Source organism: Oryza brachyantha, chromosome 10 (assembly GCF_000231095.2).
Source record: "Oryza brachyantha chromosome 10, ObraRS2, whole genome shotgun sequence".
NCBI classification, from domain to species: domain Eukaryota; kingdom Viridiplantae; phylum Streptophyta; class Magnoliopsida; order Poales; family Poaceae; genus Oryza; species Oryza brachyantha.
This window is the reverse complement of record NC_023172.2, coordinates 2,377,136-2,390,199: the sequence shown is the minus strand read 5'-3', so window position 1 is coordinate 2,390,199 and position 13,064 is coordinate 2,377,136. Positions and strand designations below refer to the sequence as shown.

At 40.8% G+C, this 13,064-nt stretch overlaps 1 protein-coding gene across 1 annotated transcript; it reads left to right on the top strand.

Annotated features, from left to right (window-relative positions):
- Positions 1-1,163: 1,163 nt before the first annotated feature.
- LOC102716162 (lecithin-cholesterol acyltransferase-like 1) lies at positions 1,164-12,975 on the top strand. Its single transcript, XM_040528231.1, has 5 exons — positions 1,164-1,235; positions 2,672-2,727; positions 7,306-7,593; positions 11,914-12,205; positions 12,362-12,975. Exons 1-5 carry the CDS (start codon positions 1,164-1,166, stop codon positions 12,779-12,781), a joined length of 1,128 nt encoding a protein of 375 aa, XP_040384165.1. The 3' UTR covers positions 12,782-12,975.
- The last annotated feature ends 89 nt before the right edge of the window (positions 12,976-13,064 follow it).

The window sequence follows — 13,064 nt, the reverse complement described above, 5'->3', positions numbered from 1 at the left end:
ACATTACTAATCACATTTCATGTTTCATTCTTTTCAGAATCAACAGGGCCAGTTTTTAAGTTATTTTATATATGGTGCGATTTCAGCAGCCTAATGCATGTGATCGTTGCAACGGAAAATAATCCCCTCGCGATATTTGCATACTTTATCTCTAGCGGCTCAAAAGCCAAAATAGACAAACAAAAATGATCAAAATAAAAATGCCATCCATCTAGCTAGTATGCACTAGATAGCTTTGGAAAAGGTCTATCACGTCCACTCTAAAAACAAAAAATCGCCATATTAATTAATGAAAAAGAAAAACATTATCATAGTACCTTCATGTAGCGTATTTCTAATCATGTACTAAAAACTGCCACATTAACTAGAGAAAAAGAAAAAAAATCTTGTTTTATCATAGTACCTTTGTGTAGCATATTTTGTCCTATAAAATTTTGGTGCATCTAGTTATGTTAACTGTCACGTCTAGAAATTGCACCAATTTCTATTTTAAATCTAGGTCTAGGACCAGTTTAAATACACATTATGTCAAATTAATATGTATGTTCCCATCGTCTTAATTAAACAAATAAAATAACTGTCTTAAACAATACAACGGAACAAGGAAAATCTAATGTAGCTATAGAGAAGCATCAGTAGTGGGGGTACAACCAATATGCAGTACTCGAGCATTCCAACTCGTCTAATCTTCAAATAACTCCTCATCGGACCAGCTTCGACTTCTTAGGAAAAGGGAAAAAAGCAAGATTGAATACAACCATCATACTCTACAGGCTACAACGAACAAATGGAATAAAAAGATGCGTCACAGTGTACAAAGGAATAAAAGGCTCATGGTTACTTTTACGTAAAACAACATTTATAAAGCAATTAATTTATCAAAGGTGAAATATTGATAATTAAATAAAAAAATTAAACCGAACACTCGTCAATGCTAAACAACACCAAACTAGGAAAACAACACTAATATTGTGCTAAACAACTCAAAACAAGTGTCACTCATCGATCTTAACAAATTTTGACCATGTTCAATTAATTACAAAAATAGTGGAACTAATCATAGCGACTCTCATTCGATTGCCCATAACCGTGAGCATAGCGTTTTAAGCAGCTTTTACTTTAATTAGAGGTGTATAACTTTACCTAAAAGACACTGCCTAAGTATGTACCCGTACGCTGGTATAGGGCCACACCATCCTATGAAGAGGCTACACGAGTACCATTCCCTCACCCAGGTTAGGCACGCTACCCCCTTGTGCCACCATAGATCTATCAGTCGATCAATCAATACCTGGACCAGTCAACCTCCTTAACGCCTAGCGTTGCCTGGGTGCCTACGAAAGGTGAAAGCTATATGTCAAGCTCAGTCGTTTCCCACGTTGGTTTGCGGTAAGTATGGATAAGTTTCCCAAAGGTTTTTGATGAACCGATCCTGCCATGATGAGCACTTCCTATAAAATCATACACTCGTAGCGCACCATTAGTCACTCTTTGTTTGTTTATAAAAAAAACTTATAACATCAACTACTTTCGTTACGAGACATAATCTCGACTTAATAATGAGAATGAATATTATGCCCCAAACAAAATCATGTGAGGTACGTATGGAATTAAGAATGGCTAAGCATATCCAAATAAATAAAGCTAGGTTACAAGGTAAAAGGTGTAAATACAACACAAGGCTTAATAGCGAAGCATAGGTAATCTCCTTAATTAAAGCATTTAATTATGAAAACATGCATGTTTATAAATTGTAAATGCAAAATGATTTAAAATTTGGGATCAATATGCTCAAGGATTTGCAATGTGACTTGTCTTTGACTCTGGAATGGCTTGGGCTAATACTTCGTAAAAGACAGGACCTCTGCTTTCGTGGAAATCTAAAGCAATCAATTAAAAACACTCAAAACGGTACAAAGGCTAAGAAAACATGCAAGCATACTATTTTTAGGGGGTTCTTGACCAAATTTGTGGTCAATTACAAAATTTGTGATCAACTTCAATTTGAATGGTGCTAAATTGCAATAGAACCTTAAATAATCATGCTATAGACACTAAAAAAATAATTTTAAGGCACTCAATATTACATTTTCAAAAGGAAAAAATATCTTTCCATTTTTTTTGTCATCTTAAATTTCTCATTTGTTTCACAGTCCAATTTTTATTCTCTCAATTGGGATGAAACCAAATAACAAACCCTAGCCATCACCACACATCCAAAATTAGGATCAAAATTGAACCAAATCAAAATTAATAATAGGAGCAAGATGTATATGGCCCTAACACACCATATCCCCCAACCCACATTATCCAATTAATAATGCATCCTGACCAATTTATTACTAATCACGGTTACAACCAAAACAATTCAAAATTAACAATAAAGGGGGGGGGGGAGTTAGGGGTTTTGAGGAAGTTTACCTTCACAAACGATCCCTAGCTCAACCCCGACGACATCCCTTCGGTTTGCTGCGGATTTGAGGAGATCGATCAATGGAGAAGAGAGATAAACCCTAGAAAAAGTTCGAAAAGAAAGGAAGAAAAAGAGGAGAGACTAGGGCGGCCTCGGGCAGGAAGTACACATTGGACCTTAGCGGCAACGAGCCTAGAGTTGAGCTCTCAAACACAACGCCAATGACTCTGGTGCTGAGGTCCCTGCCACGTTGGCCAGTCTCCCAAGTCGGCCTCCACGCTGGCGGGGTCTCAGCGCCAGGGATTCTGGCACTGGTAAGCACAATATTAGCGCCAAGTTGTTTGGCGCTAGCCAAATAGCCTAGTTTTGGTTGAAGTTCATTGCAGGGTCTAGTTTCGTAATAAGTTTACGAAAAGAACCAATTTATCAAAAAATGGTACAAGCCAACTACGATGAGAGATATAATGATAAAGAATTAGCTACCAACCATGGACGCGCTCTAGCACACAATATGAAAAAATATTTCAAGGTACATACAATAAATATATTCTTGATAGAAAAATATGAAAAAAAAACTAAAACCAACTTTATAACTAATCTATTATGTGTGTGTATATATATCCTACTACCAGGTGTAGCTACTCCCTTCACGTCTAAGGTACAGAAACACCTTTATACATGTTTTTGCTCTCAACTAGTACAAAATACAAACTCCATATATATAGTTGTATCATTCATATGAGATTTAATAGTGTCTATCTTTCTATTGGGTGAGAGCAGAAGTAGGCATGGAGTTGTTTTTGCATCATAGACGTGAAGGAGGTAGCTACACCTAATAACATGATCTAATTTTCCTATATATACATATAGGAAGCCTCTATCCTACTACCAGGTGTAGCTACTGCCTTCATGTCTAAAGTGCAGAAACACCTCTATACATATTTTTTTCTCTCTTTCAGCAGAAAGTACAAACTCTATACATGTAACTGTATCATTCACATGAGCAGAAACAGTTATAAAAATATTTTTCATCATGGACGTGTAGGGAGTAGCTACATCTAATAGTAGGATCTAATATATATATATATATATATATTACCTTTATTACTATGGGTATATAGAAACTAGTTGCCTCTCTTAGGTGGTGTTAGGGACAAGGGACTTATTTTTAGTCTATTAATAAAACCCATCCATAATTTTGGACTAATTTGCGAGATGAATCTATTGAGCCTAATTAATCCATGATTAGTCTCTGTGATGCTACAGTAAACATGCTCTAATTATGGATTAATTAGGCTTAAAAAATTCATCGGATTACCACCCATTTATAAAATTAGTTTTTTACTAGTCTATGTTTAATACTTTAAATTAATATCCAAACATCCAATATGACATGATTTAGCCCCATCTAAACAACTCGTTAGTCTCTTTATTCATATAGCATCCCGCGCGGTCGATCGATCAACGAAGCTAGCTAACTCCTAACCATGGACACTATGGCACAACTGCTTCTACAGCTCTTCCTTCTCGTCCTCGCTTCCTCGTGGCTATTCTCCCTCAGCGACGACATGTCACGCCCAGAAATTTACACTAAATTTCTAAACAATAGCATGTATTAAATCTTGGTCCAGGCATCAGCCCGAGTACATACTATAATAAATCAATACACAGTTCCACGACTTAAAAACAAACAAAAACAATTATCTATCGAAATGCAGCGGAAAAAAAAACAAGACTAGACCATCTGATCTTCAGCTTCAGTTGGCGAAGACGGCTCCACACCACAGACATTCTCGACGGCGGACTGAACCTCACTTCAACCTTAGGAACAACCTTCTTCCGACTTCTGACTCAAGCTCTGGCACTTGCTCTGGTGGAGAGAAAATTAAGCAAGGCTGAGTACAAACCACCGTACTCAACAAGTAACACCCAAGAGAGGGAGAATAATGAATGCAATAGGGTATCAAAGATAGGCTAAGGTTAAATTGCACAAAGCTGCAGTAATTTAGGAAAACAGTAAATAAAATAGAAATAAAAGTAAAGTAACATTTAAAATGATAATCCACTGTCCAACGTTACAACACGTTGCAACAGGCTCAAACCACTATCCAGCGTTACACCACACTGCAACAGGGTCAACCCTCTGTCCAATGTTAAACCACGTTGCGACAGACCCAAACCACTGCCAATGTTACACCACGTTGTGCAGGGTCAAACCAGTTCCAAGATTGATCAAGTTATTAATGGTTCAACTAATCCCAGTGAATCTGTCAGTTCGCCCATTAACCATGGGCACGACTATTCGAATAGTTTTACTCTGCAGAGGTGTACAACTTTACCCACAAGACATGGCTCCGAAGCATGTTACCATGCCCCAACGTATCACCACGATACCTCAGTACGGAAACCATGATAAGACCTTTCACCTAACCCTCCCTAGACAATCGCACCGCACTTCAGGTTTCACCCCCTCCTTTACACCAAGTCGGGCAGTCCCCTCTTGTGCCTTGGTGAATCCGGAAGTAGCAGAGGCTTTCGTTACACCACGATGGCCCGTTCATACTCCATCACGCTCACCCTTGCCTTGGTACGTCGAATAGGGACAAGCTAGATTACGAGTCTCACCGTTGCCCATTCTGGCCTGTGGTTAGTACATGTAAGACTTTTAGGGTTTCCTGAGAACCAGTCCTTAATTGCCATGGTGCGACTCTCAAAACCATGTACCCACAGCACACCATAAGCAATATTTTAGTTATATTAATCCACATCGGGAGATTAATAATTATTACAACCATTAAAGATCTATCAAAGTGTAACAGTAATTAAATGATAATTGGTGAGCTAGTTGAACTAAGCATGGCTAAGCATTGCCTAACCCTAAGTCTAGTCAAATTAACCCTGGGATGATAATAATAATAAATGGGGATCAACGGGTATATAAAGGTAAATGCCCAATAGATAAATAAAATAAATAGATTTGCATAAAACAATGGATGTCTGAATGTAAAGCGAAAAATTTTATAAACATAGGTTCAATATGATTAAAGAAGGGTGTCACTTGCCTTACTTAGACCCACGAGGAACTTCGGCGACGACTTCGGGAACGAACGGCGCTGCGACGGGGTCAAAACCTACAACAAACAAGGCAAAACAAGAAAAACAAGCTATAAAACTACTGAAACAGAGAAAGAAACTATTTTTAATGGATTCTTAGTATTTTTCAGGATTTAATGAAACTTGAATGGACCTAAACGGAGACTAGATGAATTACTTATGAATTTTAGAAGATTAACTGTGTTTTTAACTAAACAGAAAAGTTATAAATCAATTATTGCGCAATTAATGGGGCTGCTGACGTCAGTGGAGGAGAGAGGGGCTGACAGCTAGCAGGTGGGGTCCACCTGTTGGCGGGTGAGAGAGGAGAAGGGGACTGACAGCTGGGCCCGAGGGGAGAGAGAGGAGAGGGGGGAGACCGGGCTGACGTCTGGGACCCGCCTGTCGGTGGCCTTGGAACAGAGAGGAGGGGGAGCGGAGTTCGGCCGGGAGAGGAGGGAAGCAGCGGCCGGCCGAGTGGGCGGCGGTTCGTGGCGACGGTGGGAATGAGCGGCGCCGGCGAAGAGCGGCGACGGCGACGACCCGACGAGCGGCGGCGCGACAGCCGGCGACGGAGACGCCGACCGCACCGAGAGGAGGGCGGCTCGGGAAGGGCGATGTCGGCGGCGTGACGGCAAGCGGAGGGGCGACGGCAACGTCCAAGGCGCGCACGCGCACGGCAGCAGCGGCGGCCTCGGTGGCATCCCGCGGAGAGGAAAAGAGGGGAGGAGGGGAGCGGAGAGGCTCACCGGCGATGGGAACGACGGCGACGTGTTGGCGAGGTGGCGGGACAGGTGGCGACGTCCGACGGCGCGGACGGCGACGACCGGGCGATGGGATCGGGGGTGGCGGTGGTGAGACCGGGTGCGGCGACGAACATGTGGCGAGAGGAAGCGAGGGCGTTGGGGATGCCCGCCGGCGACGACAGGGGCGGCAGCAAGTTGGCGACGGCGAGGCGGAGGTGGTGACGGCGCTCCGCGGTGGCGACTGGTGGCGAGGCGCGAGATTGGACGCGACAGCGAGGTGGCTAGGCACGGCGGCGGCTCGGGCGAAGAGGGGAAAAGGCGGCGGCGGCGCTTGTGCGAGGGGGTTTTAAAAGGGGGAGAGGCGCCGACAAGGGCGGGACGGCCGGTGGAGACCGAGTCGCACACGCGGGCGTGGCGGCGAGGCCGTTGCGGGCGCGGCGGTTGCGGCGGCGGCGCGGACTCGGCCAGCGCGGGGAGGCGGCGCGGACTTCGCGCGGCGCGGGCGCGCAGGCGAGATGGGCCGAGGCGGCTGGCGGCCCAGGCGAGGGGGGAGGAAGCGCGTGCGCGGGAGAGGAGGTGGCCGGTCGGCTAGGCCGGCCTGGAGGGAGAGGTGGGCTGGCTCGACTGGGCCAGCCAGGGAAGGAAGAGGGGAAAAAGAAAAAAGGAAAAAGAAAAAGAGAGAGGAGGAAAATTGGACTTCGGCCCAATTTGAGAAGGAAGGGAAAAAGTAAGAAAAATGATAGGAAAAAAGAAAAGCCCCACTTTTACCGAATTTTAAATTAATTTGTTTGGCCAAAGTTTATACTTCTGCAATTTGAGTTTAAATCTAGTTAATCGATTTGCGAACCTCGATTTAATTAAATTAATTCCTTTAGAGAGATCTTCCTGAGTTAATTAAACCAATTATTATTTACGGATTTTTTTACAAATTTAGGTTTAGATAAAACTCGGGGCGTGACACGGCAGCGCACTGCCGCCGCTCCACCACGCCGGCCCCAACGGCATCGATCTCGATCTCCACCCCATCGTTCTGCTGCCGGGCAACGGCTGTAGCCAGCTCGACGCGGAGCTCAGCGATGAGTACGACGAGCCGTCGTCGCCGGCGAGATGCGGCGCGCGGAAGGGGAAGGGATGGTTCCGTCTGTGGGAGAATGGCACCACGCTGGGCGACCCCGACGAGGCGCCGTGCTACGCTGACCAGCTCCGCGTGGTGTACGACCGCCGCCGCGGCGACTACGGCAACGTCGCCGGCGTCCGGACGCGCGTCGTCTCGTTCGGGACCACCCGCGGCTTCGGCCCCTATGGCAACGACGGCGACGGCGATCCTTCGGACCCGGAAAGGTATGGTGAGGCGTCATGCCACGTCCGTGCCTATAAAGCTTGACACGCACCTACTAATTAATAACCATTATATTTAAAACTCATACAGACATCCAACATAAACTCAACATATAAACATGACATATCGACCCATTAGCAACTATTATATTTGAAATTTATATACTCATGCTGCATCATATATAATTTGTTAGATTATAAAGATTAATATAAAACAATAACAAACCATCACCCTCTTTACTATTTTTATAATATTTTTTTATAATACTTGAGGGTGTTCATAATGATGTAAAAGATAAAGCTGGAAAATAAATTTTGGTGAAAAAAATTCAAAATCAACTTCAATTTAAGATTAAAAATTTAAATTTTTGTTATAAACCTAACCTAATTAAAACCAAAAGATGGGAGTGCTTGTGTTTAAACTGGTAATGTATTCTGGCCATCTTAATTGGCTAGATAAAGTTGATGTATGACGTATGCCAAACGGGGCTGAAGGGTAGATTCGAAGAAAATTTGAGTAAGTACCATACTGATTTTAAATATAATATTAAAAAAAAAGTGGTTTTACTAGATTTTTGAGAGGTACTTAATATTTTTCGTCCGTGTCAAGGTACGAAAAACACGAGTACAAAAATACAAACTACAGCCAGTCAAAACGAGTTTTCACATGCGGCTGCTAACCCTGTGTGACTGAAAGGCTATGAAAATGATATATTTTTAGACATTTGTGTGGTACACCAAAAGTCATGGTCCACCTTCCGTTGTCTGTTTGCTCCAATGGCCCATGTTGCTGTTAGCACATTGGTGGTATGATTATTAAAATTCTACCAAAGAAAAGTACCGTACTTCAATATGGAATACAACAATAGTTTCTTTATTTGAGTAATAAATTCAAAATACCTCATATATAATAAAAGCCTGCTGCGTTTTGACTTAAAATTTTTACATCTGGACTATAATTTAAACTTATTATGTTTGTAATCAACGTTTACTTTAAAAATTTTGAATTATATATAGTTCAGGAAAACTTTCTTCGCTTTTTATTTCATATTAAATACTAAAAATTATATGTATCTATAAATCATAAATGAGAATTTAAAATATGTGTTCAAAGCACATAATTTAAATTTACCATAGAATACCAATGTTCATACTATATTCACTTATTTGATTATGTCAAATTCAAATATTATGGAATTGAAACATATTTTAATATTATTTATTATACATCAAAATATGTAATTATAAAACTATTTATTTATTTTTCATTGTAATATTTATTTGCACTTCCCTTGAACACATGCTTGATATTTAGGTGCTCCTTTTTATCCTCTCTTTTATTTATTTATAGCTGAAAAATATATAAAACAAATTAATAATTCAATGGCCAAGAGCCCAAGATTAATTCTTAGCTCTTACCTGAGCACTCTAAAAGAGCTTATTTTTTAAAGGGAGGGTTGCTAGCCACATACAAAAACCATTTTACTCTAAAGTCAATTTTCACGGGCAGTGAATAAATAGAAACCCTCGAGGTATTTTCATACGCATCTGTTTTGTAATTCTACCTGCTAAAATAAAAGGGGTTGTCGTGATAAAAGGTTTGGTACCTTCAGGTAACTCTCAATGGCCGAAAGTTTTTTAATGTCTTTTTTAACAATAAATAGATCCTTTGCTGTTGGTTTTTTCACATAAGAATGAGAAGACATATATACATAGAAAGAGGGACATGCCATGCTAACTCGGGGGTTAGGGCATGTTCAATGTTACATCCTTGACCCGACAGTTCACTTATCCACATTAACAACAAGAATTCCTCTTATAAGGGCAAGTACAAAGGTAAAATATATGATATGGTCTCTTAATCTGTACTAGTAGTATACTCGTGATAACCCTACAATCCAATTTAATAACTATATAAGATATTATCAATTTAATGCAATCATATATGAACCAAACATTCGAATTTATTTGTTTATCGAGTATTTATTAATCTTATTATTTAAACAAACCTTGATAAAATAACAACAAACCACCCATTAATAATGACTATTGTAACTTTAAATAATTAATTGGGTTGGACCACATTGTAAAATATACAAGTTTTCAAGTTTAGACTGCGAACGCACAACTTGCAAGGCCAAGTTTATATCCTAATTTCATAAATATTGCAACAAGTTCATACACTAATTCAGAATCACTACAATATAAATTTCACACATTGTAAATGTAATTTTAATTAAATAATTTAATGTAAAATTTAAACTTTGTAAAGCAAAATTTAACGAAACCACTTTATACAAACGTGAGTTGCATCACATAAAACTCATCATATTCTTATAATAAATGAAATTTTGTTGACGTTTGTATATATCAAAGGGACAAACAATTGTATAATTCTCAAATAATACGTATTTCATAGTCTAAATTATTATAAGTTTGAAAACAAATTTCATCCTTTCTTCTTCATTTTATATAAAAAGATGTTTAAATCAAACATTAAGTGATCATATAATACCAAGCACATATTTATCGCAAAAATTCTTTATAGTTAAAAAAGTATATGTAGATTTTAACATAGTGAATTACTAATGATATTTTTCATTAGTTTTGTTTTCAGCTTGTTATTACAATGATTTAAAAAATATTATATAGTGATGCATCATTTGATAGATGAAGAAATATACTTATTTGACGGAAAAGCATTGTGTTAACAAAAGGAACTCTAGAACACACTATATACTCATTCTCAGAGATTTATCTATAATATTATTTTGAGTGACTTGACTATTTGGGTGTCCAACAATAGTGCTCTAAAGCCTTCATTGATCATATGTATAGCACAACTGTGGCACGCTGTTGAACACGAACAACTAAATAGAGAAGAAACAAAACTCACAATAGCAACAAAATCCTAGGCATAGAACATAATTCAAAGGATCGTTTGAGATCTAGAGTGGGGGTTTAGTAGACGAAAGTAAAATTTAACCTAGAGCATAAGCGAACAAGTAGTAACGGATATTCCATTAGTTAGGAATGGTCTTCCACTAAATAAAATTGTTGTTGTTTCCAAATGAAATCTTCAATAGGTATAGTGATAACTGTTGAACAATACTAGCATAGGTCTACAACAAATTTAAATGAACGTTCAGAAACTAGTCACTGAGAGGTCACAAAAGCTAAGCAAGAAAAGAAAGAGGAGAAATATCATCATGAGAAGCTCACAAAGAGCCGGGTCTCTTTTAACCCTATCCTATAGAGGCTACTTAAATGCCCTCCTCCTTTCACTACTGGTATCTCTTTCTTTGTGGACACTAGATTTGACCTTTATAAATTTCTCATGGCACACCACAAATAAATCGGTTGTCAAGAGTGACACCTAGGTATCTAGGAGTCCTCAAACTACAAAAGTAAAAGGCGCACAACAAATTCCTTAGGAGAAATGTCTAATCCTCAAGAAACAATCCAAGAACTCACAGGCACCAACCACTGCAAGAACCAACACTCACACAAGATTCAAAAGATTGAAACATAATTAAGACATTCTTGAAACAAGGGCTCAACCATGAAGATTGTGAGTTCAAACGCTAGGCTTGACGGTATTCAATGTAAGCGGCAACCTTTGTCTTGGGGTAGGTGGGGGCATCCCTCAAAAAGCAGCAGTTGGAGATCAAGATTCCATTTAATAGATATTCTGTTAATATCCAACAGAATCTCCGTTCTTCACAGTTTCCAAGCACCAGTCTAGAAAACACACACCATAACGGAATTTTCATTAGATTATAATGGAACTTCCATTAATTTTCCAATAGAACCAAATTGACTCTACAAGTGAACTAGCAGAACTTACGTTAATCACAAATGGAACGTCCACTAATTTTATCAATTGAACCGAATAAAATGGTTTTTTTTATCACAATTGATAACAGAACTTTGGTTATTTTCTTTATCGAACAAAACATAATGATTTTAGATCATAACGGATATACCGATAAGTACTGAATTTAGTTATTCTAGTGGAAGTCTCACAGTTAATATCTTTCAGAATAATAATAAAAATTTTAGAAATAAATCCCATATATTTGTATTTTTTTCTTTATAAATGTTTTTACACTGTTCTATTTTTAGATATTATTGTTATATTCTATTTCTAAGAATAAAGGTCAAAGTTGCACACTAAACATCAAATGTTACCAAATGTATAATGGCTTTAAATATGGAGGTGGCATATATCTCATTAAGTGCTTATGTGTGTTTGTTCATTTGTTTTCATATTTCACAAAATCCTCAACCGCAATATTTTCGATCCAATTGTAATCGTCCCAGGGGAAGTTGTTTGAAGAAGATGACTGAGGCACTGAAAGGAATCGGATACAACGAAGAGGAGAATCTCTTCGGCGCCCCGTACGACTCTCGGTACGTGTCGGCACCACCTGGCATGCACGCCATGGCGTTCTCCTCGTTCATGGCCGACCTGAGGCGCCTCGCCGAGCACGCGAGTGGGAAGAATGGCGGCAGGGCGGTCATCCTAGTGACGCACAGCATGGGTGGCTTGATGGCCGTGGAGTTCCTCACGCGAAGCCCGGTGCCCTGGCGCAAAAGGTACGTCAAGCACCTGGTCATGGTCTCCACCGGCGCCGGCGGCATCGTGGCGCCGCTCCGGAGCCTCGCCGCCTCCGCCCACGCGCCGCCGTCGTCACTCGCGGGAGCGGAGCGGAGCTACGGGTCCGCGTTCGCGGCGCTGCCGTCCCCGAAGGTGTTCGGCGACGATCAGCCGCTGGTGGTGACGCGGCGCGGGAACTACTCCGCCCGCGACATGCCCGAGCTTCTTGCGGCGGTCGGGTTCTCCGGCTCGGAGATCCACCTGTACCGGACGAGGGCGCTGCCGGTGACGCTGGGCTTCCGAGCGCCGCGTGTGCCGGTGACTGCCGTGTACGGCGCCGGCGTGCCGACGCCGGAGCAGCTGGTGTACTGGGACGGCGACTTCAGCAAGGACCCGGAGGTGATGTACGGCGACGGAGACGGTGCTGTCAACCTGCAAAGTGTGCTGGCACTGACCCCCGTGGTCGGAGAAGATCCGGAGCAAGGTTTCTTCAAGGCCGTCAAGATCGCCAATGCGACGCACGGAGCAATTATTCGAGATGAGTTCGCCCTAAATGGTGTGATTACCGAGTATTTTTTCCATTTTTATTGAAAATGTACCACAGTTTTCTACGTAAAATTTGATAAGAAAACAGTGGACGCTGCCAGCTCTCAGTATATGATAGTGATGCCTACACCATGTGACAGCGTCATTTTCCATTGTCTGCTATTGCTCTTGTGTAAAAGTATCGTTATAGCTACAAGTACCAGTATCAATTGTTAACAACTCTTTTAGTTAGTAGATGACGCCCCGTACTTTGTCGTACGCTATATGTAAATATACGTATATGGTAAATAGAGTAGAAATGTGGATTTATGTTAATATATGGTGAAGA